We start from the raw sequence: 24,456 nt of genomic DNA, 5'->3' as shown, positions 1-24,456 counted from the left end.
GCTTGCTCAGTGTGAAATGGTGTCAGTGACAGTGGAAGTTGCAGTTTCCAAGATACTTTGACCCGGGATATATCTGAGAAAAGTGTGCCGTAATGATTAAAACTATTCTGATGCCAGCTGTTTTATTTCACTGCATATAATGAAACTGCTGCACTGCTGCATGTTTGTGTGATTTTGGCTTTGCTTTTCTTGCAGTTGCTTTGCAAAAATGATTCAGGTAAAAAGGAGGAAGAGAAGCCACAGAAGCAGGACTCTGAGGATGAGATTGAAGTTGAGATGGAAGATGCTGTACAAGAAGTGTGTAATGCAACTGGATGTTCGGTAAGTAGTGACAGCCTTTTTGTGCTTAGTGATCAAACCTTCTTGATGAGATGCTACAAAGTACTCCTCTTTGGACAGTTTAAGTACCACAGCCATAAATCAAGATGCATTTCATCCTAGACTCAGCCCTTAAATGCAGATGAAATATGTGCTCTGTGTGGATAGTCAATCATTTTGGGTGGTTTGTCTGCAGTCTCAGAAAACTCACCTTGAAACAAGTTCTGTGAGATTTGAAGTCCTTGTAGCCTTCCAGTGTCTGAAGGGGGTTGGAGGGGGACTCTTCATCAGGAACTGGAGCAATAGGACAAGGGGTGATGGTTTAAAACTGAAACAGGGGAAGTTCAGGTTGGAGATGAGGCAGAAGCTCTTCTATGATTCTGTGAAATCCTCTGAGGATGTCTGCCGTTGAACATCCCAATGACTAGATGATCTTTGGATCTTGGCCTGCATTCCTGTACATTGCGGCTTACACTGTGTGAACGCGTAGAACAGACAAGGCCAAGAGTGAAACGGTTACACTGAAACTGATGTCTTCAGGATTTTAATATTCCCCCCTGACCTTGTTCAGGAATGGAATACAGACTAGTTGAAAGGCCAGAAAAGCAGAGAGCAGCCCTCTCAGCGGTGCAGATGGTGGTTAAATGAATGTAGGTCAGTGATTTGAACTCTCTTCAGCTTTAATCTTTCTCTTGTGGACAGGACACTGACTTAGTAACCCAGGTTCTGGAAGCAGAAGACTACAATGTAGAATCTGCCATCTTTGCCATCCTTCAAATGAATGAAATTAAGAGAATCAGTAAGTACATGGATTTTGTCACCTGGTACTTCAGAGAAGCACTGTCTGATGTCAGTGTTCGCTGTCAACAGCAGTTCAACAGGAACAGCAGCAGTAGCAGCTGAAGCTTGGCTGTGCTGCTGCCTCAGCTTTCCAGTGCTGAGGAAGGCTGTTAGTGAGAGCAGGTTCAGTCCAGCTCCCAAAGCCACCCCTCTTCCAGAAATCCCAGAGAAAGGAATTGGCTGACAGGAAGGCAGCCTCTTGAATAGACTGTGTCTGTTGTTGGTAGGTACTGAGGAGCAGCACGATCCCCAGTGCACAGCTCAGGAACTGCACAGCAGAACTCTGGGGGAAGAAAACGGAACGGGTTTGAGAATCTTAGGAAATCAGAGCTTGCATCAAGGTGAAAGAGAAAACAACAAGGGACAGCCTAGATCCTATGAAGAGGACCGAGCGAGCAGAAACCCAAAGGTATGCGAAGGGTGGTTTGCCAAGGGTTTGCACAACCTTTAACGAGCAGGGGAATGCTTTGGGTTACTTCATCAGCAACTGTCTTCCCTTTGAATTAAAACCAGCCTCTGTTTACTGGATTTTGTTGCTGCTACAGCTCAGACTTCTCTGATCCAAACATTTAATAGAGACATGTGTTGCTTTCCCCAAAATGTCACAAGATACAGTCCTGATAAGTAGTCTGGAGTAAATGTTCCGTGGCAGCTGCTTTGCTGTGTGCTTATCTCCTTTCCAGTGTATTTCTTTCCCCCGCTGAACAGAAACTCTGTGTTCTCAACTTTGTGTTTTCATCCTTCCCTTTCAGGCATCTAAAAGACAAAAGAAGGAGCAGCAGAGACTGGAGAAGAAGAAGAGGCAGGAAGAGAGGCACCGACAAAAGGTCCTGGGCAACAAAAGTAACTGTCCAGTTAGTGGCAGGAGAGACACAGACTCAACCAACCACGTCACCTTGGTGAAGGCCATAGGAGCTCTAAACATATGACTGTGTTCCGAGTGCTCTGGTGAGAAAAGCAAATAAAGCTGAGGAAGACAATCTGCCTTCAAGCAGATTTCCAAGAACTCCTTGTTATCTGTTGCTGCGGAGATCTCTAAGCACACATGAACTTCCTGTTTCCTCGGCTGTGGGGCAGTAATTCTGCATCAGCCTGTGTGTGAGAAGAGTTGTTTGAACTTAACAAGAAGTAGAGACTTGGGTGTATGATTCTGGAGGTAGATGAAGGTGAGAAACATTTCTTCACCCAGCAGTGTCAGGTTTGCTTTGACACCTCTTGATGTGCTGAGATGATTTAGATTTAATGTAACTTTCTGCTTGGGTTGCACTTGGAGGAGCTTTATTTAATCTTGCTGTCAGGGAAAGCTTAACAATTCTCAGGGGTTTGGTTTCTCTTCCTGGTTAAAGCAAAGAGAATCCTAGAATCCTTTCGAAACCAAAGTGTGTCAGCCAGCACTGTGTCAACCATGACATTCCTCTTTACCATGCAAGAATGCAGGGATGAGTTTTACTTTAACTAGAGCTGCTTGTGTTGCATAGGCTGTTGGAGAAGCGATTAATATGTGAAGGGAGAATGGGATTGTTGCATCTAGTTTGAGATGAGCTCAGTAATACAGTAATACCAGTGAGCTCCTGAGACTACAGAGCCAGTTCATCCCTGATGAGGCTGTAAAACAAAGCATGAGCAAGCATGAGATTCTTATTGAGTATTATTACTTAGACATTGGAATCTCATCTCCTTTGCCGTACTCTGGAGCATTTGGGCTACTCCAGAGCTTTAATCCAAGCCAGGAACTTGATAGTTGTTAGTCTACACATGGAGTTAATGTAGCCAAAGGCCTGAGAGCAAGGTTCCAAGCAGCAGTGCTCACTGGTAACTCCGCCTACTTTGCTCTTCATAAATGAAAGCTTTTTCCAGGGTAGGATGTTTTCATCTTAAACTCCTCTTTGGTAAGTCCACTGAGCTCCATAGAACATACAGCTTGAATCCTGTGACACTTTCTCCTATAGGATTGTGAATATGAGGTGAAGCAGGAGGACTGTGGGACTTGGCCCTCGATTTATGGCTTGTGGTGTCTCAGCTTCCCTCTGGATTTTAGGCTTGGCGTCAAACACTAAGCTTGAAGGAAGCACAACAGATAAGAGGGGACACCTCATCAGCCAGGGCAAAGATCAGATACATCTTTCTGAAAGTAAGGAATGCTGCATTTGACAAAATTCCATGTATTCTCTGAAGTTTCCAAATCAGCACAGAAATACAAATGCCTTTTCTGGCTGAACTGCCAAGATCTGAGCTAGTACTGCTTCCTGTGCTCTGCTACTGTTTGTCCAGAGCAGCTGAAGAACAGAAAGCAAGGAGCTGTAAGTAATTGCGGTGTAGGAGAACAGGTTTTAATGCTGGTGAAGAAGTTCCTTTGGTTCCTGTAATGAGCTTGGTGGAAATAGAAAGGAAAACAAAGCAGCTCTTCTGCCTTATGGTGGGACATAGTGTCTGGCAAGTGAAGCAGTGGGTTACATGCTGCTCTGAGTGCCTGTGGTAGGTATGGGGGAAGTCTAGGATTCCGTAGGTGGGAAGAGCATGGATGAGCCTTGAATTCACAGTACTGTTCTTACACTGAAAATGAGTTAGGTGAAGTCTGTTTCATGCCAGCCTTAGCGTGTCGTTAGCACTGTTGCTTCCTGGCATTCGTGTTCTCTAAGACAGTCACTTTTACAGTAATGGAACCACAAGTCATGGCCTGAAGGGAGAAAGCACCACTCGTTTCACCAGGGTGAGGAGCTGAGGACAGCCAGGCAATGGAGGTGAGCATGTCACCTTTGTCTTGCCCAGCTGGGTTTTGCTTTGCAGGTGGGTTCTGCAAGTCTAAAAGATAAGAATGTGCAGCTGTAGGATGTTTGATCTTAATGAGTCGCATTTTTGTCTTCCTGAGGCAGAACTGATAAATGGATTGTTGTTGCTTGGAGCCTGAAGAGCCATGAGGGGAGTTACCCTGCAGCCACCAGGAAGAAAGCTGAGCTTTCCAGTGTATGAAGGGACCTGCAACACTCACCATGCCCAGGATAAACGGATGAGCCTGCAAGAGCAACACCTCTTAAATGGTGAAGAGAGATGCTGACCCTCAGCTCAGGGACCCCTGGAACCAAATATGTGGCTGCAAATGCTTTCATTTCCAAGTGTAATATGATTAAAACAATTTTCTTCAAGCGGTGGTCTCAACCTTGTTAGAGCAGTCCCATTCTCTTTGGTTTGGCCAGGATAGCTTTGTACCTGCACAGAGATTCTCTATTCCGAGATGTTAAAGCTTTCATCCTGTCTGGTTTCTGTCTTTCTTTAAGAGGCTGAAATTTCCCCCTGCCCTTTTGACATGTGTTTTTTTCTAGGGAATACTTATGCAATGTGCCTCAGGGATTTTGTGCTTTGTAAACAGGTCCTAGATTCTTCCTTGCAGGAGGGAGGGAGGCAAGAACGAGAGAATAGAAACATCCTGATTCATAACCCCTGTTTACGCTTTGGTGGAGCTGTGCTTCGGAACATGTGATCATAGGACAGGCAGCACTGCCTGTTCCCTGGGTGTTTGAGCATTGCTGCTGGTTCCCAGCTGCTGGATGACATCTTTGAGGGTCACGGGTGGGCAGAGAGCCAGGTGTGTGCTCAGTGCTGCTGGGGCTGTGGTGTCTTGGGCAGCCTCGTGAAGGTGAGCTGCAGGACAGCAAAAAGCTGCTTTCCCTGCATCCTACTCAGCACCATCCTCCCTGGAAGGCCATGGAGCTGCTGTGAGGGCTGGAGCAGCTCTGCTCTGGAGCCAGGCTGAGAGAGCTGGGCTGGGGCAGCCTGGACAAGAGAAGGCTCCTGAAGGGGAGACATGAGAGCAGCTCCAGTGCCTGAAGGGGCTGCAGGAAAGCTGGAGAGGGGCTTGGGACAAGGGCCTGTAGGGACAGGCCAAGGGGAATGGCTTGAACCTGCCAGAACAGGGGAGACTGAGATGAGCTCTTAGGCATGATTCCTTCCCCAGAGGGTGCTCAGGCATTGGAACAGGCTGCCCAGGGCAGGGCTGCAGTCACCGTCCCTGCAAGTGTTCACACACTGTAGCCGAGGCCTCAGTGCCATGGGTCAGTGGTGGCCTTGGCATTGCTGGGAATAGTTGGAGTTGATGATCTTGAAGGTCTTTTCCAACCTGGTTGATTCCATGTTTCCATGAGCTCTCTCCTCATCCCAAAACCCCTGATGGAACCACAAAATGAGGTTAAAAGGAGAACCGGGTGCTTGAAGTTACAAAGACACCATGTTTACCGTAGGAAGCATGAGGGAAGGGTCGGGATGCTGCTCATGATGCAGTGGGATCAGGTTAGCAGCCCTATGCTGGGGTAAAACTCAGACAAAACACCCTTGAATCACCTTTGCTTGAGGACCCCCAGCTTGTTGGTGCTAATTGGGGATCACATACAGCAGTGCTGAGGATGAGCTGACTGCAGGAGCCCAGCCTGGGCAGAGCTCCATGAGGATCTGCTGGAGACACAGGGAAAGCCAAGCCCAACAGAGCCCCCATCTGTTCCTCCACGGCCCCAGTGCTTGCTCATTACCTAAATACTCGTTAGGAGCTGGTTTGGGGCTGTGTTGTGGCTGTGAGTGGGGCTGGTTTGGGGCTGGGGCGCAGCCGGTTCTCTCAGTCCCTGGTTTTTTAGCTCTGAAGCTCGAGATTTACCCATTTGCTGCCAAAATGCCACTTCTGGTAAGCATTTTTTAAGAAAAAGATACAAAATCATGTTTGTGCTTCAATTTTTACCCCAGAGAATCAGCCACAAATTCCATTGTCTCCTGTGCTGGTTCCTGCACTTTCTCTACCCCTTTCACCATCGATTCCTCAAAGACAAACCCAACACCAGGCGTGCTTCACAAATTGCCTTTGGAAATGAACTTTTATTTGCATGATTTCCTTGTTTTTATGATTCATTTCACTGTGGGGAGCGGGGCCTTCCCTGTGTGCCAGGGAAAGGCACCAGGCACCGTTTTGGTGTCTCAGGGCCAAGCTGGGCTCTCCCCGGCCTCTGGGAAGGCACAAAGGCCGCAGTGGAGCCCGTTCCTGCCGTTGAGGTGTGTTCAACAGGAGGGAGTGGAGCCCTTGCACAGGGAGTTGGGGTAATTCCTGTAGGAGCTCCGGAATGTCCTGGCTGCCCTCTGGAAGCACTCTGCCGCCCGCCTGTCGCACTCGCAGCTCCCTCTTTGACACCAAGTCCCGGATCCTGGAAGGAAATGAGGTGGGTGGGGATGGGAGAAGGGGGGGGGGAGAGGCAGAAGATGGCTTTTGGACCACCCCATGTTGAGTTTGTGGCGTCCCCTGACCTGTGGCGTGTGGGGCTGCAAACCATGCGTGGCCATAAAGGAGCTGTTCAAGTGACTTTATCTATCTATGCATGTACAGATATTTGGTTAGATTACAGGGAAATGCTTTGTTTTTGTCCACTCACCATGAAAGGACAATGTTTGCTTTGGGGGAATGGAAGCAGCAGGGCCAGGTCCCCATCTGAGATGGGAGGGTTGCCTCAAACCTTCAGTATTGGTCCTTACAGAAGGGCAAACCCCTCCTTTGGGAGGTCTCTGAGCTCTAAACCTCACCATATTCCTAGGAAATATTAATTTGCCCTATTCCTGGCACTTTTCCCTCCTTTCCACCCTCTCCCCAGCTGGTTTCCAGGCCAGGATAATGGCCTGAAGGACATCTCGGAGGAGAGGTGCGTGCTTGTGCCTCTGGCCCCACGCCGCCTCTCACCGCACGTTATCTTGCTTCCCTGGATGGAGTGTTTGTACGTGACCAGTTTGGGGCTGCAGCGAGAGGAGGACATCTTCTTGTAGCAGCAGTCGTGGGCATGGCAGCACCTGCGGGCATGAGAGGGAGCGGTTGGGATGGTGCATGGTGGGGAGCATTGGTACTGCCACATCAGCACTGTGAGGAACGTGTCCCGGTTGTCCTGGGTTAGGTGCTCTCCTTGCCATGGCCTGTGCTGCAGGAGCATGGGACGGCGACTCACGCCTTTGGCATCACCAGCACAGCTCTGAACGCTTCCCCCCTCTAATTCCTTTCCCTGCTTACAATTGGCCCATAGCTGGATCCAAAAGCATCTCTGCCTGATGCTGCCCAGGCAGAAGCAACACTGCTGTGCCCCTTCCCATCCAGGAGGACAGGCAGTGATGCTTGCATTGCTATCTCTGCTCCTGGGAGCAGGGCAAGCATTCCCTGTGCTGGACGTAGGGAGAGGGAGGCACAGAGGGCTGGGAGCACCAGGTCCTGACTTACCTGTCGGTCGCATCCAGCGGCTGTTTGGATCCCCCCAGGCCGCAGTAGCAGCCGTATCCATTGTAGGAGAGCGCTGATTTCCCTGTCTTGTGCTTGATCATTGAACCGAACTGAATCACGTTGCAGCCAGCAGGGACCAGCCCTGCCACTGGGAACAGAGGGGTTTGGAGCATGGGAAAAGCAACCTCCCATCCCACCCCTCTGTAGCAGGAAAGAGTATTTTCACCCTCCCCGATTCACTGCTTAGGGATGCCCCAGCCATGGGGGGTACTCACAGCAGAGGAGCAACACAAAGAGCTTCATGGCTGGTGGTAGCAGCTCCGGTGGCCGGGTGAGCCCAAGGTGCCTCTAGTCACTCCTTTTATAGCCCCATGGGCCTGCCTGGCGCGGCCCCTCCTTCAGAGAGCCCAAAGTGGGCAAATATTGACAAATGTCACCATTTTGGTGGCACTGTGTGTGTGAGCCTCTCTCGGTGCTGCTGGAGGCCTCGGAGGGGAGCCCTACACTGGGAGAGGCCTTTGCAGGGGAGGTTTGGGTGGACTGGGATGAATGGGGCAGACTGGGGCTGAGTCCATGCATGGCTCCTGGGTATCTCAGCATCCCAATGGGAAAAGCTGGGGGAATATGGGAACCACTTTGCTCCTAGATGAATCTTTTTGATGTCTAGGTTGGAAAACACCATTGTGTATCTTACTCTTTCCATCATGACTTACCAGGCAGGGAGGAAATGCAGCCAGTGCAAAGCATCCTCTACTTCCAGAGTACCCAAGTGAGTGAGATGCAGCGCTGTGAGCAGAGGAAGAGCTGATGACCCCCCAGAAAGGGCTGTGGCAGGAGATGGGACTGAGGAAAGGGTCTGTATGCTGGATCTCCTGGGTCATCAGTGCCCAGAGGCTCCTTCTCTATGGGGATGTTTCATTGCTTCCCCTGTGTGCATTGTCCTGCTGTCAGAACAGAGCAGGTGTTGCTCATGGACCACTGTGTGAGCTGTTTGGCTCACATTTAGGGCACTGGAGCTGGTGCAGGGCCTGGAGCACAAGAGATGGGGAACGGCTGAGGGACCTGGGGGGTTCAGATGGAGAAGAGAAGGGTCAGGGGGGACCTGATGGCTCCCTACAAGTGCCTGAGAGGAGGATGGAGCCAGGAGGGGCTGGGCTCTGCTCCCAGGGAACAAGGGATGGGACAAGAGGAAACAGCCTCAAACTGCCCCAGGGCAGGTTTAGATGGAGCTGAGGAACAATTCCTGCCCCAGAGGGTGCTCAGGCATTGGAACAGGCTGCCCAGGGCAGGGCTGCAGTCACCAGCCCTGCAAGGGTTCACACCCCATGGAGATGAGGCCTCAGTGCCATGGGTTAGGGTTATGGCCTTGGCAGGGCTGGGGTAAGGGTTGGGCTGGATGAACTTAAAGCTGTTTTCCATGATTTATGTAAAAGGAAATTAAGGCAAGCAGCAGGGTAAGGGCAAACAATACCAGGGGTGTGTGCTGGAAGGGTAAAAGGTAGGATGGGTGTCGCTTGCAGACAATCTCTAATGCAAGAGGTGATGCTGAATGGCCATTTAGCAGTTTCCTTCTGGCAGAGCTCACAGGTGCACAGTGCTCTGCAAGGAGCCCCAGCACCAGCCAGGGCAAGGAAATCCCCTGTCAGTGATGGGGAAACTGAGACAGAAAACAAAGATGTGGCTTGTGTGAACCTGGAGAGAGGATGGGAAGAAGGAACTTGGGTCAGGGCCTCAGCAGGGTCTCTTCCCCCTCTGTTGGGAGCCTTTTGCACACCTTTTCTGCATTTTCTCCAGGCAGAAAACCACATAAATAGTTAAAATTCACCCAGGATTTCAGCAGGGAGAGCGTGTTCCAGCTCATCCTGACCTGCAACCCACCTCTGCGATCGTCCTGCTCCCATCTCGGCAAGGGTTTGATCCTTGATTTATGCCAGTAGACAGCAGCTGCTGGGCGAAGGGCTGCCCTTTCCTTCCTTGTCTCCCTGAGGATAACCACAGCTGGCAGAGCTCAGTGCTGGGCTCCAGCCAGGAGGAAGCGTTGCTGATTTAAGGGATGTTTCCTGGTGCCACCAAGTTCAGCTTTGGCACCAGCTGGGGTGGGAATTACAGCTGCCGAGGCCACGTTTGCTCCCTATTCCTGTGGCTCTCCATTGCTGAGCCCCAAGGGGGGTTACAGACCCAGGACCTCCCAGTGCACCAATCCCCTGGGCTATATGGGGATGCTGCTGTGGTGATGGGGGAAGCAGCCGGTGCCTGAACCGCCTGTTCCAGGGGCTGTGCTAAGGGTTGCTGCAGAATCAGGCCAGAGCATTCCTTTCTAGTGAGAAATGTGTTTTGCTGCGAGGCGAGCTCCTGACCACCCCACTGCAGCAGAGGTTGCCAGCTCCCGGCCCTCCCCAGCATCCCATAGCCCTTTGCATCAGCTTGGATTGCTCCATCTCGGAACAACCCTGCGTTCCAGAGCCTGAAGGCTCGGGGGTGAGTGGGGATGTGCAGATGCAGGTCAGGGGGGAGACCCGTCACCTCCCAGGTATTCCCATCAGGAAACCCAGCTAAGACGTTAGCTGTGGCCTGCACGAGACACGTCACGCTGAGGACTGAACTTTTGCGCTCTCTGGTTTTATTTGGGAGCAGCCGAAGGGAACGTGCAGGGAAGCGAAAAGCAGAGGGAGCCGAGAGGCTGCGCAGGAGCCAAGGGGAGATGCTCTGGCTTCCACCTCGCCCTTCGCAGCCATGAGGAGCGGGTGCCCACCCCTCCCTTGGTTCTCTGTGCTGAGACATCGCACCTGAGCTGCTCTCCCTCCTCGGACCCGGTGTGCATGGATGGAACTGCCCCAGAGGGTGCTCGTGCTCGTGTGGGAGCCAGAAAGCCCCACGGAGGAGACCCGTGGGCTCGCTGCTCTTGCTCGCCCATCAGCCAGGTTCAATGCAAGGAGCCCTTCGGCCTCAGCACCGCCCGCCTCGGCCCCGGCACTTGCTGCGGCTCCGGAGCTGCCCCCGGCTCCGCATGCGGCAGAGCAGGGCTGCCCGCTCGCATCGGCAGGCGCCCCTCTGGCACCAGGTCCCGGAGCCTGCGGACACCGGAGGGAAGCGCATCTGAGACCTTCCCTGAGGGCAGATCCCCGAGTGCTGCCCCGGGAAAGGGAAATGGGACGGGAAGCGGGATCCTGAAGGACTCACTGCAGCTGCGGGCTCCTGCCTGGGGCACGGAGGAGGGCTGGACGGGTCCCACGCGGCAGCGCCGTGCCGCCAGCCTGGCGTAGCAGCAGGCACGGAGCCGGCAGCACCTGCGGTGAGAAGAGAGCCTGGCCTCATCCGAACCACGGCACCAGCGGCTTCGGACCCACCTGAAACAGGCCCTGCGAGCTCTGCATCCTCCTGCTCAAAACCACACGGAAGCTGCTCGTTCCAGCCCACCCTTACTCAAGGCCTCTTCTCTACTTCCCTGGGCTACCTCTGTCCAGCTCTGGGACCATCCTGGCTTCAGGACCATCCTTCTCTGGAGCCATCCCATTGACTTCAGGCAGCTGCTGCTGGCACAACCCTACTGACTACAGGGATAGAACTAGGGGTGAAGGTGCTTTCCCTAAACCCTGTTCCCCTCCTGTCAGCTTTTTGCAAGGCTTTAGAGGTTGCTCATGACCCCTGGGGTTACCCTGGGGCCAGCGTTAGCCCTCAGGGGCAGCACTGTCTGTACCGGTCCATTGAAGCCCTCGACGTGCCCCATCCCGAGGGGCAGCCATGGGTCACATTTCCTACGGTGCTCCCCTCGAGTCCTGGTGCAAACGTGTGCGGGAGCTTCCCATGAGCTGTGAACACACCTAAAGGGACCAGAAAGTGTGATTTTTACAAGTTATATGCAGAAACAAGGCCCGGGGAATGATGGGAACAGCATCCCCATGGAGCGCACAGGGGTCTGGGGATGCTCCGTACATCAGCACTAGGCTGCAGCCTGGCTCCCAGCTGTGGGCCAGGGATGGCTGCACTTACTGCAGGCAAACAGCACTGCCACCATCAGCAGGACCTTCATCTTCCTCTCACCCAGGCCTGGGAGGAGAAACAGGAGACGCTCAGCAGGGCAGGGTGACAGGCACTGCCACTCAAACCTTGCCTCTGAAGCCAGGTCTGATCGCCCCGAAATCAGAGGTGGGGAAGGCAGCTGTGCCCTCTGGCACCTGTGCTGCTGCCCCTTGGCCGGAAGCAAACACTTTGGGAAGCTGTCCCACCACCCGAGCACCTCCTGCCTCCCATCCCACTGCTTCCAGCGCCCAGGGCATCACTTTGCAGGGGCAGTGATAGAACCGAGGTTCTATCGGAGAGCAATGGCAAGCAGCAGAAGCAGCTCTGCAGCATCCCCCCCTGTGGTTTTGCTCTGCAGCAGCCATGAGCCCACCCCATGGGGGGAGTTGCTCACCGGGGGATGGCTCCGTCTCCCCTTCCTCGCTGTCCTGGGGAGCAGACCCTCCACGTCCGGCCCGCGGCTCCCAACTGGAAGTGCTGAAATGACTTCTCTGTCCCAAAAATGCTTTGTGCTACGCCCCTTCCCTCCCTGGCCAAACCCCTCTGTCCCCGTGGGCTGCAGCCCCGTGACGCAGGGGCCGAGACAGAGTTCCTGCATGGCCTGGGGAGGATGCTCTGCTTGCACAGAGGGGATTTCTCTGCTGCCCACAGAGGGGTGGTTTAAACACGCTGTTTATTTTCACTTTGAATTCACAGCAGCACTGACGTGGTTCACACAGGCAGGGAATGGAGGGAGGTGTAGATGCAGAAGCCAGCCCCACATCCCAGCTCCCATCGTTAGCACCGGTGCCTGGGGTAGAATCGGTGGCTCCTCCTGTAGCTCCCGATGCTTCTCTTCAGGCAAAGGGCCAGGCTGCGGTCGCACTCACAGGAGAGCTGGGAGCACCACGAGCCCTTTCCTGCAGACAGAGGGGACCCCTGGGTCACCCCCAGCTTGGGGGGGGGAGGGTCACCCCCTTTGCTGGGGCCCTACTCACTGCAGGAGGGGCTGCTGCTGGCCCAGTCGTAGAGGTAGCTCTGAGCTTTGGCATTGCAGTGGTGGCTCAGGAGGCTGTCGTAGCAGATATCATGCAGCTGGCAGCACCTATAAGGACCTTGAGGCTCTGGGGCTTGGCTTTGTTCCCTTTACCCCCACACTTCAAGCCATGCTCAGGCAGGGAGGTGTTGAAGCCGCTCTTACCTGTCTGTGGCATCCTTGGGCTGCCCCTTGCCCCCAAAGCCGCAGTAGCAGCCATAGAAGGAGTAATGCAGCAAAGCGTTTTTCCCCGTCGCCTTTGTGATCATCTTGTGCAGATCCCAGAGGCTCCCATGGACTGTGGACAAGGCTGGGGAGGAGGGAATAGGTGGGGTTCATGCTGACATCCAGCCCCACAGCAGCATCTGCATCCCTCCAGCTCCCAGACTGGTACTGGGCTGGTGATGTCTAAAAGCCTGGTCCATGGAGCAGAGTACTCAGTGCAGGAGAGCTGCTGCATGTTTGGCGAGGGGAAAAGGTCAGGAAATGACCAGCCTGGTCCTAACTTCCATGACTACACTGCATGGAGAACTGTGGTGTGAGGGAGGGCACTTACCCCATGCAACCAGCAGAGTGAAGGCCAGGTTCATCTTCCTGACAGACCTGGGAGAGGAAACCAAACCATTCCCCTGTTCCATCAACCACTTTCCTTTGTACTTCCCCATCAGCGGGGGCAGAGATGCTCCCATCTTGGGGGATGAGAGGGTGAGGCTCTGCTGGGGATGGGAAGTGATGGGAATTGGCTGGTGGAGGAGTGGAAAAAGCAAATAGGAAGAAAGGCTGGAGGAATGATGGGGCCTCAAGGGCTGCACCCACTGCTCTGCCTCTGGGCTGGTGCCGCAGGAGGCTTCCCTGCTCCTGCTTTCCCGGCATGGACCTTGCTTCCCGCTTGCACTGGCTGATGTAGGGAGAGGAGGAGCAGCATTCCCACATCCCTGCTTACCTTGGGAAGCCGCTGCTCACTCCCAGGGCCCTGCAGCTGCCTGGATGTGCTTTATATAGTTTGCTCCCTGCTGCCAGGTGCTTGTTCTACCCAAATCTTGCTGACCGCGCTGCTCTGCAAAGGGGAAGGCACCATCCTTCCCCTTTACAGGAATGCAGGGATTCCCCTCAGCGCCCTGGCGGTGCTCACAGGGCTGGTGCTGGGCAGGCTGAGCTGTCAGAGCAGCATTTCCAGCCCAAGGAGGAAGCCAATGCTCTGTGCCCCAGGCCACAGGTGCCCAAGGGCCTTTTCCTCTGCCCTTCCCAACAACCCGGTGCTGTATCCGGGTAGGAAAGTGCATGGGCTGCGATGAAAGCATCACTACATGTACCTTTCCCGGGGGTTATGCAGCCTCTGCATGAGTAAAGGCTCATTCCCAGTGTGAGGGGAATGGATCAAAACCTGTGTTTAGTGATGAGTGAATGCAGCTTCCCTGTTTCTCTTCCTGTTTTTACATCTCCCCATTGCAGCCCCTATGCAGAGCTCGTTCCCTATGGAGAAACCATTCAGTCCGCATTGGGGTAGACGGGGCTTTGACATCTTCCCTCCTCTGTGGGTTCTTCAGCCTTCACATTGGCCATAGTTTTACATCAGTGTCATGGGAAGATCCCAAATCATCTCCCACATTTCCCACCACCATTATTCCTGTAAAAACACCTTTTGGCCATATCCCACCTGCCCCTTAAAGCGCTGCTTTGATTTTGCTCTGGGATGAGCTCAGCTACCGGGAGGGGCTGTTGGGAGAAGCCAAAAATCCCCACTGCCACCAGGGCTCAGTGCTGGGGGATCATTGCTATTGCCAAGCCACTGCTGCTGTTGGGATCACGCGAATATGGGGGTCAGGCTCTGGTGTGGCTACAGGGTGAGATGCAAAGTGCCCCCCAGACTCAGCAGCTCGCTTGCCACCACTGCACTGCCTCAGTGGCTCTCAGGGAAACCCATCACAGAATCACTTCGAACACCATTTATTACCTTTGCTGGGAAATGGAATCAAGAGAGAAAAGGGAGGAGGAAGGGATGGAAGCTGAGGTGTCCTTTTGGGAAGGGGGATCTCCACCCATAACGTGTGAGTGCCCTTCCTCACCCTCAGCATCACCGCAGGGGCTCTGGCTGTGTTCAGCCCCCACATCAGGCTTTTCTTGCCGCAGCAATAGGGAAAGCCAATGAAACCCTGCAGCTGTGCTTGCAGACCCCCCCGGCTCAGCACTGGAGTTTGCTTCCTTGGCATTTCAGCTTGAAATAGAAGAGGTAGGATTTGTTGTAGGAATGCAAAGTGCTTGCGAAGCACGAAGCCACCGCCTGGTCACACAGGCAGGTCTCTCTCTCGCACCAGCTCTGCTCATCACCTGCGGGGGGGAAACACTGCTTACAATGGCTTTTCTGCTCAGCAGCAGTGATGGGGCCCCTCCGGGCATCCCTGATGCCTGGAGCTGCCCAGGGGAAGAGCATGAAGCAGCGTGCCCAGTGCTCGCCCTCTCCAAGCTGCCTGCATCCCTTGGAATTCCCGGCTGTTTATCCTGCATGCACCCAGCTGGGCACCAGGCTGGATCCATCCCAGGGGGGATGTCCTCCTGTGTACCTGGGGTGCTGTGGGGACTCGTAGGTGGTTCCCCACCTCCGTGGGACCCCCCGCTCTGTGGTACTCACCGCAGACAATGTCTCCATCAGCAACATCGAACTGGTAGGGGGTTATCAGGGGGGTGCATGTGCCCGCCCTCAGCTTCCTGTAGCAGCAGTCATGGGCATGGCAGCACCTGTGGGAGACACCTCGAAGGTGAAGGAGGGTCCAGCCTCAAATATAAGGAGACTGGAAGGAGGGGGTGGCAGAGACAGCAGCAAGATGTGGCTTGGGAGCAGTGCAAACCCCCTGCGCAGAGCACACCGGTGCCCAGGGAGGTTTTTGGGGCCCCTGCCCCAGGTGATCCAGGTACTCACTGGTCGGTGGAGTCCACCGGGGTCCCTCTGCCGCCGATGCCGCAGAAGCACCCGTACCAGCTGTAGGACAGCAGCGCGCTTCTCCCCGTGGCCGCCCTGATCATCTGCTCCAGCTCCAGGACGCTGCTGTGAGCTGGGAGCAGCCCTGCAGGGCACAGGGATGAGGGGCTGTGGGGCCAGGACACAGCAGCATTCCCTGTGCCTTGCACCGGCAATGGGAATGGAGTCTGGAAATGTGTGCTTTTGGGCATGGGAACCATGGGGAGCACCCCTCAGGAGTATGTCTGGTCTCTGCAGCTGCCCCACTCAGTCTGGAGAATCATAGAGTCATGGAATGGGTTGGGTTGGAAGGGACCTTAAAGCTCCTCCAGCTCCAACCCCTGCCACAGGCAGGGACCCCTTCCACTGGAGCAGCTGCTCCAAGCCCCTGTGTCCAACCTGGCCTTGAACACTGCCAGGGATGGGGCAGCCACAGCTTCTCTGGGCACCCTGTGCCAGCGCCTCAGCACCCTCACAGGGAAGAGCTTCTGCCTTATCTCCAACCTGAACTTCCCCTGTTTCAGTTTGAACCCATTACCCCTTGTCCTATCCCTATAGTCCCTGATGAAGAGCCCCTCTCCTGCATCCAACAAGATGTCAGTGCTCTCTGAGGAGGCCATGCAACCCTGACCAGCTCTGGCCTTGACACAGGCAGGAAAGCTGGTGACAAGAAGCTCCAGGGCCTCTTACAATAAATATGGATCTCAGCATCCCAAATCCTCCCCACCATGAGGACCTCCAGGGCTTTCTAATTCTCCTTTGCCAGGCAGAAGAGGTCCCAGGTGAAAGGCCCGGTGAAAGCAGGGCACTTACCGCAAGCCAAGAGCAGGGCAAAGAGGAGATTCTTCATCCTCAGACCGGTCCTGCAGGAGGAAACAGCACCAGCGAGCAATGAGCAGTACCCCAAGGGCAGGACCGATGCCACCACGCCTGTGCCAGGGGCATGGAGCACGATGAGATCCGTGTCACCGTGCACGTACAGCACTGTGAAGGTACCCCTGTGCACACAGATGACTCCTGATGGGGCCTTTGAGGCCGGTTTTGGGATGTGGTGCGTGGCAGGGATGCACACAGGGACACAAGGGTTTCAAAACCAGGGCTGGGGGAGCAGCTGCAGCCTCCTGACGAGAGAATGGGCAATTAAAGTTCCCCTTGTCCTTATCGCGCCTGCACCTCGCAGCTCCAAGGCTGCTGCTGGCTCAGTGGGTTTGCTTTATGGAGATGGTGAGGTCCAGCCCCTCCTCTGCCTGCGCTGGCTGCTCTTGTCATTGTGGAGCAGGTCTTGCCATGGGGCCCTCGGTGAAGGAGAAGGTTCCATCCTTCCCCTTCCCAAGAAACATGAGTTTCTGCCAGTGTGGCCCTGGTGATGCTGCCTCCACCACCTCGCTTTGCTCATCTGCTCGTTGTCTCCATCTCAGGCCATCTCCATCTCTCCTGGATGAGTTGGTTGAAGCCTTGGCTGTGATTTAATATCCACAGGTTTTAGCGGAGACACGGAACAAAAGGGATTTGTGCTCAGGACACACCGAGGTCCCTGCATCCCTGCTCAGCTGCAGAGGTGACACTTGGGCCTCGGTGTTGTCTCAAGCGGGTGCTTGGCTTTGTCAGCTCACACCCTGCAGTCTCTGAAGGGCTTCCTCTTGGGTCTTTCCCTTGCAGTTGCCCCCTCTCAAATCCACATCTGCATCTATTCCTTGTGTCTGTGGTTTTCCTGCCCTCAGGGCATGGGAGACTCTGGGAGTGTGAGGGGCAAGGGGTCTGTGAAATGGAATCACTACAAACGCCATGGAAACCCAACTTGGAATGCTTTTGAAAAGCATTTATTTAATCACCACAGCTGAGACATGATACTGAGACACAAGGGAGGAAAGAACCTGAGGAGATAAGAAACAAAAGCTGCTATTTTCCCTGCTAAACCCCAGGGCCCAGAGCAAACACACACCCAGGTATGCAGGGCTCCACCTCGGTGATCAACCACACTCCCAGGAAGGGAATTCCAGGAGGGAATGGTAAGAACCTGGCTCGGGGGGCTCTATCCAAGGAGAAAACCCCTTGTTGAATCCCTTAAGAGCCACCCAAGCTGCTCACTGGAGGGATGTCACCTCCTGCCTGTCCTGCAAGGTCCATACAAGGCTCTTCTTCCCTCTATTTCCATCTATTTCCTACTGCCAAGTGGAACAAAAAGCCAGACAAGCCCCATAAGGGAATGGTGGTGAGGAGCAGCTTGCCTGAATCCTCCCTCAGGGGTGCTGGGGGCTTTCCCATTCATCACCTGCACATGGAACCATCTCATTGCCACTGGTTGCATTGGTTTGCATTGCCATGATGCCAACCAGTGGGTATCGCACTGACACCCAAACCCCCTCCTCTCCCCACCTGACTTTCAAACCCATGGCATCTGGGAGGGTTGATCATTCCCTTCCCACCTCATCCACACAAAACTCCCATTGGAGAAGGTGTCCCCGTGGTGGTGGTTTCTGCATTGCTCAAGCTCACATGCTTGGCCCTTTGGGGTGGGTTTGCTCATCTGTTGGTCCTCATCTCCCGAGGTTTTGGTGCAGAGTTTGACTAACCCCGTGTGAAAGGCACCATCCAGGGGCTGGGATCACACAGATCAGGGATCCAAAGGTGCCTTTAACCAAATCCCCTCATTTTAAACCCCCTCTCCTTGACAGTTTTTTACACTCTCTTCAATGGAGCCCCCAGCCCCAAGGCTTAAAACCCACCCGTGGAAGTTGTTATCCCCTTGGAAAGATGACATTTTCCAGCTTTCCTCTGGAGCAAACAAGGAGGGGCATTAACCTGCATATGTGTTTCTTCAGGGCCTTACTGAAGTGTAAATATCCCCAGTGCTTTGATCTGCAAAAGCACGTGGCTTTGGTGCAATATTCCAGACCATCCCGAGGATGGGATGAGCTCATACTCAACCACCTCCTTACCTTTTAGTGCACGGGCCTGCTTTGATCCTCCCCCCTAGCAGGGTGGAGATCCCCAGTTTGATGGTAGGTAAGTTAGTTATTGCCTGTTTCTTGCTCCTTTAATGGGCATCTGTAAGTGGGAGAAGCATCTGGTTAGCTAGAGGTGGGTTTAGAAAGGGATTAAGGAGAGATGGAAATGTCATCGAGATGTGGTGTGTTCCCACAAGGAAAACTGACTCAGGGCCCTGCCAGCACTGCAGCCTGCAGCTCTCCCAGCACAAAGAAAGCTTAGAAGCCCCCTAGGGTTGTTGGTCTAGGTCCCTGGCTGATTTCGTGTGTCATTTTTAAAGGTGTTCTCATCAAAACTCATGAGTTTGGTGCAGATTTGTCCAGTTGATTCAGCATCGCTCAGGTGATGTTCAATCACACCATTGGAAGTCAGGTCACAGGAGGGGGTAAGTCCAGTCCTGCTGCTCCTGTTCCTCTGCCTTTGCTCAGGGGAAGTTCTAATGCCCTGTTTTAAACTCTCAGGGTTAAAAGGAAGGTTTTCAGTATTAAAACAGGGTGAGTGGCACCGTTTTATCTTGGGGAGCACAAGAGCTCCTGTGGGAGGGACAGGGACAACCTCGGTATCAGGATCCCTACAGGAATTGGGAGGGGACTCCGCTGCCACCACCCTGCTCACCCCTGTCTGCCTTGTGAGCCTCAGGATGAAGCCTCAGCCCCACACGAGCACTGTTGAGGCTGGTCCCTGCACAGAGCCCTCACCGGGGCACAGCAGTTGTCCCTCGGCTCAGATATGTCCCTCCTGTCTGCACCAGTGCATCACAGACACACCATGGAATCCTTGAATCCCAGGTTGGAAGGGACCTCAAGGATCATAGAATCATGGAATCCCAGACTGGTTTGGGTTGATGGGACCTTAAAGCTCCTCCAGCTCCAACCCCTGCCACAGGCAGGGACACCTTCCACTGGAGCAGCTGCTCCAAGCCCCTGTGTCCAACCTGGCCTTGAACACTGCCAGGGATGGGGCAGCCACAGCTTCTCTGGGCACCCTGTGCCAGCGCCTCAGCACCCTCACAGGGAACAGCTTCTGCCTTATCTCCAACCTGAACTTCCCCTGTTTCAGTCTGAACCCATCACCCCTTGTCCTGTTGCTCCAGTCCCTGATGCAGAGTCCCTCTGCAGCATCCTTGTAGCCCCCTTCATCTGGTCCAACCTTTGCTGGCACAGCAGGACCTGGACTCGACAGCCCAGCACCCGTCCAGCCGGATCCAGTGCTGGAGTCACCACTTCCTGGGGAGATCATTCCAGGTTGGTTGCTCTCAGTGTGGGAAGTGTCCCTCTCGGTACCCAGCCCTTGAATCACCCCCATGGCCCTGCCGGGGCCCATCTCCGGACCTCCCTGCCCGGTCCCTCTCACCCCGCTCTGTGAACGGACACCACAGGACCGCAGCACCTCTGCCCCCGCCGTGTGCCCAGCCCCACAGCAGGACCCACAGCAGGACCCACAGCGGGACCCACAGCGGGACCCACAGCGGGACCCACAGCGGGACCCACAGCAGGACCCACAGCAGGACCCACAGCGGGACCCACAGCAGGACCCACAGCAGGACCCACAGCAGGACCCACAGCAGGACCCACAGCAGCGCGGCGGGCAGCAGGACCCTGCGGCGCCCACAGCGGCCCGGGACTGGCGGGGAGGGGCGGGGCCTGCCGCGCGACCGGAAGTGCGGCTGTCGCCGTGGCAACGCGGCGCTGCTCGCCGGCGGGCGCAGGCGGTCCGGGCTGCAGGTGAGGGGCGGCGGGGCCCGGCCCGGCCCGGGTATGGGGCCGGGCTGTGCTATGGGGCCGGGCTATAGGGCAGGGCTGTGGGGCCAAGGCTGGGCTGCAGGACTGTGAAGTTGGGGTATAGGCTTGGGCCCTGACTGTCGGCCCCACATGTGGGGCTGGGGCCGAACTGCAGCCCTGAGGGCCCTGCTCAGAGCTGTGGGGCCAGGGCTTGGGGTGCCTGTGGGCACAGCCCCTCCCTGGCTGCAGCTCCCAGTCACAGCCGGACACCCCGGTGTAAAGTGCAGTGTTTAAAGGGCTCCTCTGGTAAAACGGCTGTCACCTGTGCTGAGGGGCACAGCCCCTCTCTCGGGAGGTCCCACCAGGTTTGCTGTGGGGTTTACCCATCGCACTGGTGACATCTCCCAGGTGCTGCGGTGCCTCGGGAGCTCCTCAGAGCACACAACTGCAGCTGCTTGTTGCCTTGGAGTTACCTGTTGGAGGCAGCGAATGAAGGGAACCCCTCCTCCCCCGCAGGAGCTCCAGGGGAACTCCAGTGAGTCACTGGAACAGTGTCCTTGTCCCTAGCGCTGCTCCATGCTCACGGAGGGACAGAGCTCTCCTCATGCTGGAGCTGCTCAGGGCACATCTCTGCTGGGAGACCTGGCTTTGGCTGTGCTTGGTGCTGTGTTGCTGTCGGGGAGGTGGAGGAGCAATCATGCATTAAGGATGCTGGGGAGGGACTCTTGCTCAGGGACTGCAGCAGGAGGACAAGGGGTGGTGGGTTCAAACTGAAACAGGGGAAGCTCAGGTTAGCTAGAAGGAAGAAATTCTTTACTGTGAGGGTGCTGAGGCACTGCAATGGGCTGCCCAAGGAAGCTGTAAATGCTCCATCCCTGGCAGTGTTCAAGGCCAGGTTGGACAGAGCCTTGGGTGCCATGGTTTAGTGTGAGGTGTCCCTGCCCATGGCAGGGGGGTTGAAACTGGATGATCTTAAGGTCCTTTCCAGCCCAAACTATTCTATGATTCTATGATTCAATGCAGTAAGGAACGCATCGCTGGCAAAAGGCTATGGAACAACCACAGGGCTGTTCCCTTCTGTTGTTTGTCCCATCCAGGTGATGGGCAGCAGGTGAGGCCAACTCTGTCACTGCTGGAGAATGCCAAGGGATCAAGGTTGATTTCCCCCTCCCCCCCCCATGATAATTCCTGCTAAAGCATAGAGGAGCTCTGGGATCTTCTCTTTCAGGCTGGATGTGAGGAAGAAATCCTTTACACTGAGGATGGTGAAGCCCTGGCACAGGTTGCCCAGAGAGGTGATGGATGCCTCATCCCTGGAGATATTCAGGGCCAGGCTGGATGTGGTTCTGGGCAACCTGATCTAGATGAAGATGCCCTTGCTCATTGCACGGGTTTGGGACTGGATGAGCTTTGAAGGTCCCTTCAACCCAAACTAGTCTATGACCCTGTTGGACTTCTCCAAAACGTTGATGTGAGGTTGTGTCTCAGTTTCCTGGGCTCCTGGACTGCTTCATCCTGGTAAAGCACAAGTGGTCTGAGAGGAGCTTAAGTTGGAAAACACACAGCAGAATGAGGCTTCATCTTTAATAATGGATTAATATCAATCTCTGTTGAGCAGCTTTGGTCACAGAAGTCAGAATGGGCTTCTCTGTATTGAATCAGACTTATCTCAGAGGTCTTCAGAGATCTTTAGAAAGACAAGTTCAATCAGTCTTACCCTAAAGTCCACACCAGAACTTGGTCTGTCACTGCAGGAACAGAAGTGGTAGCTGTAGGGGGGATTAAGCTCTTTAGAAGCTTTCTGGCCAGTTCCTGTAACTCTCCCCTCTACTGCCCCATCCACAGGTGTCTTGAGAAGCAATGGCCACAGCAGCTCTGCTGAACTCAGCACCATCTCAGCTCTGCTTCCCTTTAAGCACAGCAGCCTCTTCCCTGTGGTCAGACACCACCAACATGCATGTCACCAGGCCAAAATCTGCCAAGGGACGCACCAGGTCCAGCTTCAACTACTCTCAGAGCACGGAAGCCTGTCCTTGCCACGTGCCATCTTCACCACCACCACCAGCTCCTCACCAGCTAGTGAGCAGCCGGAGAGCACTGTTCAGGAAACCAGCATTCCCGTCCAGCCAGGTGTCTCCCAAGGAGATCCCAGAGCTCCTGCAGCACGTGCCTTTGAGGACCTCCTCTTCTCTGAACAAGTACAGGGTGCTCCCCTCCATCGGCTTCAAGGGCACAGGGAGCAGCACTGTGGAAGCAATAGCTGAACAGATCGACCAGCTGAAGGTAAGCGGGAAGCAGGAGGACATTCCAAAAGGCAAAACTCTTTCTGGAAAGCAAGAATCTGCCAGCATGTCATTGGAGAGCTCACACAAACAATGTCCTCCTGAGAAGCCAGGAGGGAAAATGAGCCCTTCAGCATCAACAATCAAGGGAGGTTCGGAGGAGCTGCCAAAGGAAGAGTCGCACTTGCTGCTTGCTGTTCGCTCGCCCTCTGGGCACAGATTTGAACATCATTTCCAGCCCACTGACAGTCTCCAGACGGTCCTTGCCATGGCAGAGCAGAAAACATCAGCCAAATACAAGCAGTGCAGTGTTGAAACGATGGAGGTGCCCTGCAGGCGTTTCTCTGACCTGACGAGGTCCCTCCATGAATGTGGGATCATGCACAAGTCCGTGCTGTGCATCCGACAGAAGGAGCAGCACAATGCTGATCTTTAGGCTCCTGCTGAGTGGGATGCATCACTTCAACTGAAAAATAGAGAGTTTGATGTTTCCTGGACCTACTTCTTCATCTTGTCACCTTCCAAACACTCCCTGTGAAGCAGACTTGTGTATATGTCTTGAGATAGTGTTTGAGACATATGTACCTGCTACGTCAACAGCACTTTTCTTCATGTGTGCCATCACAAATTGCTTTCTGAGCATCACCACCTTTGTTCGTTTGAAGTTGCTGATGTTCTCCTTTGAAGACTGATGTTTCTAAGAGTTTCCCATTTCTTCTTTCCTGTATTTCAGGGAGGTACCACTTCCCACAGTGGATCTGGATGCAAAGTACCTATTTGGGAAGGTAGAAAAGGAACTGGTTTACTCTGGAGGACCATTTTCAGTAGGTTATCATCACCCTCAACATCTCGAGAGTGACTGAGATGGAGCTCAAATCCCCAAACCATCCAGAAATAACAGTAACTGTTAATGGATGATGGTGAAGTATTCAATAGCATGAGTGATGGTGATACACTTGGGAGGGCTCCGCCTCTTCTGACTAACTTCAGTGAGGGTTTTAGGAGCCTGACTACATCATTCTTTTTGGAACAAACAGTTGTTATTTCGGCTGTGTTGGTGAGCACCTGGATTTTCCACTTGTTTTCCTTCTCTCCTCCAACTCGTGTGATTCATAGGTAAGAATAGATGCATAGTTATGGTGGGATGTTATAAATACTTCCATTTAGCCCCTTTACACTGAAGTATTCCAAGAAAGCAAGTGCTGCTTTGGCATTTGCCTGAGGACTTACTTGGTTCATGCAGCAGAGCAGGTTTTACCAAACCACCATTAAATAAAGGCTCATAGGGTGATTTTGGCAGGTTTTAGATCAATACAACTTCCTTTGTGAAATAAACCAGATCTTTTAGGTTTCTAATGGAATTTCTTATGGTTCAGATAATTCCATCTACTAGAACAAAAAGCTCATTTGCCACACAAATGAGCTGATTTTCATGTTTTGAGGTAAACCCAACTGGTTTTTAACCTCAGTGCCAAACCAGTTCAGAGCAGTAGAACCAGAGCAGCCGCAGAATGGTCATGCTGGCATTGACCAAGAGTATCTTGTTCTAAAGCAAGTGTCCAGTGGCTCTCTGCAAGTGGTACCTGGTGAAATGGTGTTACCTACTGCTGCAGGTGACTGTGCAGCAGCAATCCTAGTGTCTTCAGGGGGAGATCAGGACATTCAAACATCCAGGTCCTTTTAGTCAAACCTCAGTGGGGAGCAAAGCATTTCACTGTGTTACGGGAACTGTTTCATGTCTCATTCAGTGCTAGGTGATTAACTCCCTTCTTCTGGTCTTGTGTGTGTTACTGCTGCATTTCAGAGTGTTTTCATGCTGTGTGGTAGTGCAATCAATAAAACCTTTTAGGCTGAAGCTTGGATTTTATATGATTTATGTGAACTGGAGCTGGAGCCATTGCATCTCATGGGGCACAAGAAACACTGTTAGATGGCAGATACCTCAGGGAATATCAAACCAGGACTTTGCCCTCAGCACCTTGCACATGCCTTCATGGAGCTCCTCTATCCATCCTGTATCAAGTACAGGATGGCAGGTGAGGAAGTGCTAACAGCCAGGGATACAGTGACCACCACAGGGGTTT

At 53.8% G+C, this 24,456-nt stretch overlaps 6 protein-coding genes across 7 annotated transcripts in view; 2 read left to right on the top strand and 4 right to left on the bottom strand.

Moving 5' to 3' along the window:
• Positions 1 to 4,301, top strand: part of OTUD3 (OTU deubiquitinase 3) — a 28,869-nt gene extending 24,568 nt beyond the window's left edge. For both annotated transcript variants that reach the window (XM_034068176.1, XM_013128128.3), the window contains exons 5-8: positions 196 to 321; positions 1,021 to 1,117; positions 1,386 to 1,567; positions 1,911 to 4,301. In XM_034068176.1, coding sequence (XP_033924067.1) covers positions 196 to 321; positions 1,021 to 1,117; positions 1,386 to 1,567; positions 1,911 to 2,087 — 582 coding nt within the window. In that variant the 3' untranslated portion in view covers positions 2,088 to 4,301. The remainder of the gene's footprint in view (positions 1 to 195; positions 322 to 1,020; positions 1,118 to 1,385; positions 1,568 to 1,910) is intronic.
• Positions 4,302 to 6,195: 1,894 nt separating this feature from the next.
• Positions 6,196 to 7,693, bottom strand: LOC101873115 (group IIE secretory phospholipase A2). Its single transcript, XM_005145432.2, has 4 exons — positions 7,666 to 7,693; positions 7,391 to 7,538; positions 6,866 to 6,972; positions 6,196 to 6,338 (listed from the first exon to the last, which is right to left on the bottom strand). The coding sequence occupies exons 1-4, from the start codon at positions 7,691 to 7,693 to the stop codon at positions 6,196 to 6,198; spliced, it is 426 nt and encodes a 141-aa protein (XP_005145489.2).
• A 2,333-nt stretch (positions 7,694 to 10,026) lies between these two features.
• On the bottom strand, positions 10,027 to 11,897 carry LOC115945900 (basic phospholipase A2 A-like). Its single transcript, XM_034068369.1, has 5 exons — positions 11,805 to 11,897; positions 11,381 to 11,437; positions 11,088 to 11,211; positions 10,571 to 10,677; positions 10,027 to 10,461 (listed from the first exon to the last, which is right to left on the bottom strand). Exons 2-5 carry the CDS (start codon positions 11,418 to 11,420, stop codon positions 10,337 to 10,339), a joined length of 396 nt encoding a protein of 131 aa, XP_033924260.1. The 5' UTR covers positions 11,421 to 11,437; positions 11,805 to 11,897; the 3' UTR covers positions 10,027 to 10,336.
• A 290-nt stretch (positions 11,898 to 12,187) lies between these two features.
• Positions 12,188 to 13,114, bottom strand: LOC101879808 (basic phospholipase A2 Cdr-13-like). Its single transcript, XM_034068407.1, has 4 exons — positions 12,982 to 13,114; positions 12,591 to 12,735; positions 12,388 to 12,494; positions 12,188 to 12,309 (listed from the first exon to the last, which is right to left on the bottom strand). The coding sequence occupies exons 1-4, from the start codon at positions 13,112 to 13,114 to the stop codon at positions 12,188 to 12,190; spliced, it is 507 nt and encodes a 168-aa protein (XP_033924298.1).
• A 1,372-nt stretch (positions 13,115 to 14,486) lies between these two features.
• Positions 14,487 to 16,239, bottom strand: LOC101873283 (acidic phospholipase A2 PLA-2). Its single transcript, XM_005145433.3, has 4 exons — positions 16,195 to 16,239; positions 15,343 to 15,487; positions 15,055 to 15,161; positions 14,487 to 14,753 (listed from the first exon to the last, which is right to left on the bottom strand). The coding sequence occupies exons 1-4, from the start codon at positions 16,229 to 16,231 to the stop codon at positions 14,608 to 14,610; spliced, it is 435 nt and encodes a 144-aa protein (XP_005145490.1). The 5' UTR covers positions 16,232 to 16,239; the 3' UTR covers positions 14,487 to 14,607.
• Positions 16,240 to 20,035: 3,796 nt separating this feature from the next.
• UBXN10 (UBX domain protein 10) lies at positions 20,036 to 24,227 on the top strand. The gene is made up of 2 exons (XM_034068352.1): positions 20,036 to 20,093; positions 21,936 to 24,227. The coding sequence occupies exon 2, from the start codon at positions 21,951 to 21,953 to the stop codon at positions 22,806 to 22,808; it is 858 nt and encodes a 285-aa protein (XP_033924243.1). The 5' UTR covers positions 20,036 to 20,093; positions 21,936 to 21,950; the 3' UTR covers positions 22,809 to 24,227.
• Positions 24,228 to 24,456: the final 229 nt, after the last annotated feature.

This window comes from Melopsittacus undulatus, chromosome 12, assembly GCF_012275295.1.
Source record: "Melopsittacus undulatus isolate bMelUnd1 chromosome 12, bMelUnd1.mat.Z, whole genome shotgun sequence".
Lineage (NCBI taxonomy): Eukaryota > Metazoa > Chordata > Aves > Psittaciformes > Psittaculidae > Melopsittacus > Melopsittacus undulatus.
This window is presented reverse-complemented; position numbering and strand designations above follow the sequence as displayed.

Bases quoted from the DNA above. Each gene is read 5' to 3' on its own strand.
- LOC101873115 (XM_005145432.2), bottom strand. From the start codon at position 7,693: ATGAAGCTCTTTGTGTTGCTCCTCTGCT. The intron at 7,539-7,665 runs GTGAGTACCCCC...CTCTGTTCCCAG, and splicing joins CTTTGTGTTGCTCCTCTGCT to TGGCAGGGCTGGTCCCTGCT. The intron at 6,339-6,865 runs GTGAGAGGCGGC...ATTTCCTTCCAG, and splicing joins GGGAAGCAAGATAACGTGCG to GATCCGGGACTTGGTGTCAA.
- LOC115945900 (XM_034068369.1), bottom strand. From the start codon at position 11,420: ATGAAGGTCCTGCTGATGGTGGCAGTGCTGTTTGCCTGCA. The intron at 11,212-11,380 runs GTAAGTGCAGCC...TGGTCCCTTTAG, and splicing joins GGCAGTGCTGTTTGCCTGCA to GTGTGTTCACAGCTCATGGG. The intron at 10,678-11,087 runs GTACAGACAGTG...TTCTCACCGCAG, and splicing joins TCGAGGGCTTCAATGGACCG to GTGCTGCCGGCTCCGTGCCT.
- LOC101879808 (XM_034068407.1), bottom strand. From the start codon at position 13,114: ATGGGAGCATCTCTGCCCCCGCTGATGGGGAAGTACAAAGGAAAGTGG. The intron at 12,736-12,981 runs GTAAGTGCCCTC...CCTCCTCCCCAG, and splicing joins CACTCTGCTGGTTGCATGGG to CCTTGTCCACAGTCCATGGG. The intron at 12,310-12,387 runs GTGAGTAGGGCC...CTCTGTCTGCAG, and splicing joins CAGCAGCAGCCCCTCCTGCA to GAAAGGGCTCGTGGTGCTCC.
- LOC101873283 (XM_005145433.3), bottom strand. From the start codon at position 16,231: ATGAAGAATCTCCTCTTTGCCCTGCTCTTGGCTTGCG. The intron at 15,488-16,194 runs GTAAGTGCCCTG...TGTGCCCTGCAG, and splicing joins TGCCCTGCTCTTGGCTTGCG to GGCTGCTCCCAGCTCACAGC. The intron at 14,754-15,054 runs GTGAGTACCACA...TCCCCCCCGCAG, and splicing joins TGATGGAGACATTGTCTGCG to GTGATGAGCAGAGCTGGTGC.
- UBXN10 (XM_034068352.1), top strand. From the start codon at position 21,951: ATGGCCACAGCAGCTCTGCTGAACTCAGCACCATCTCAGCTCTGCTTC.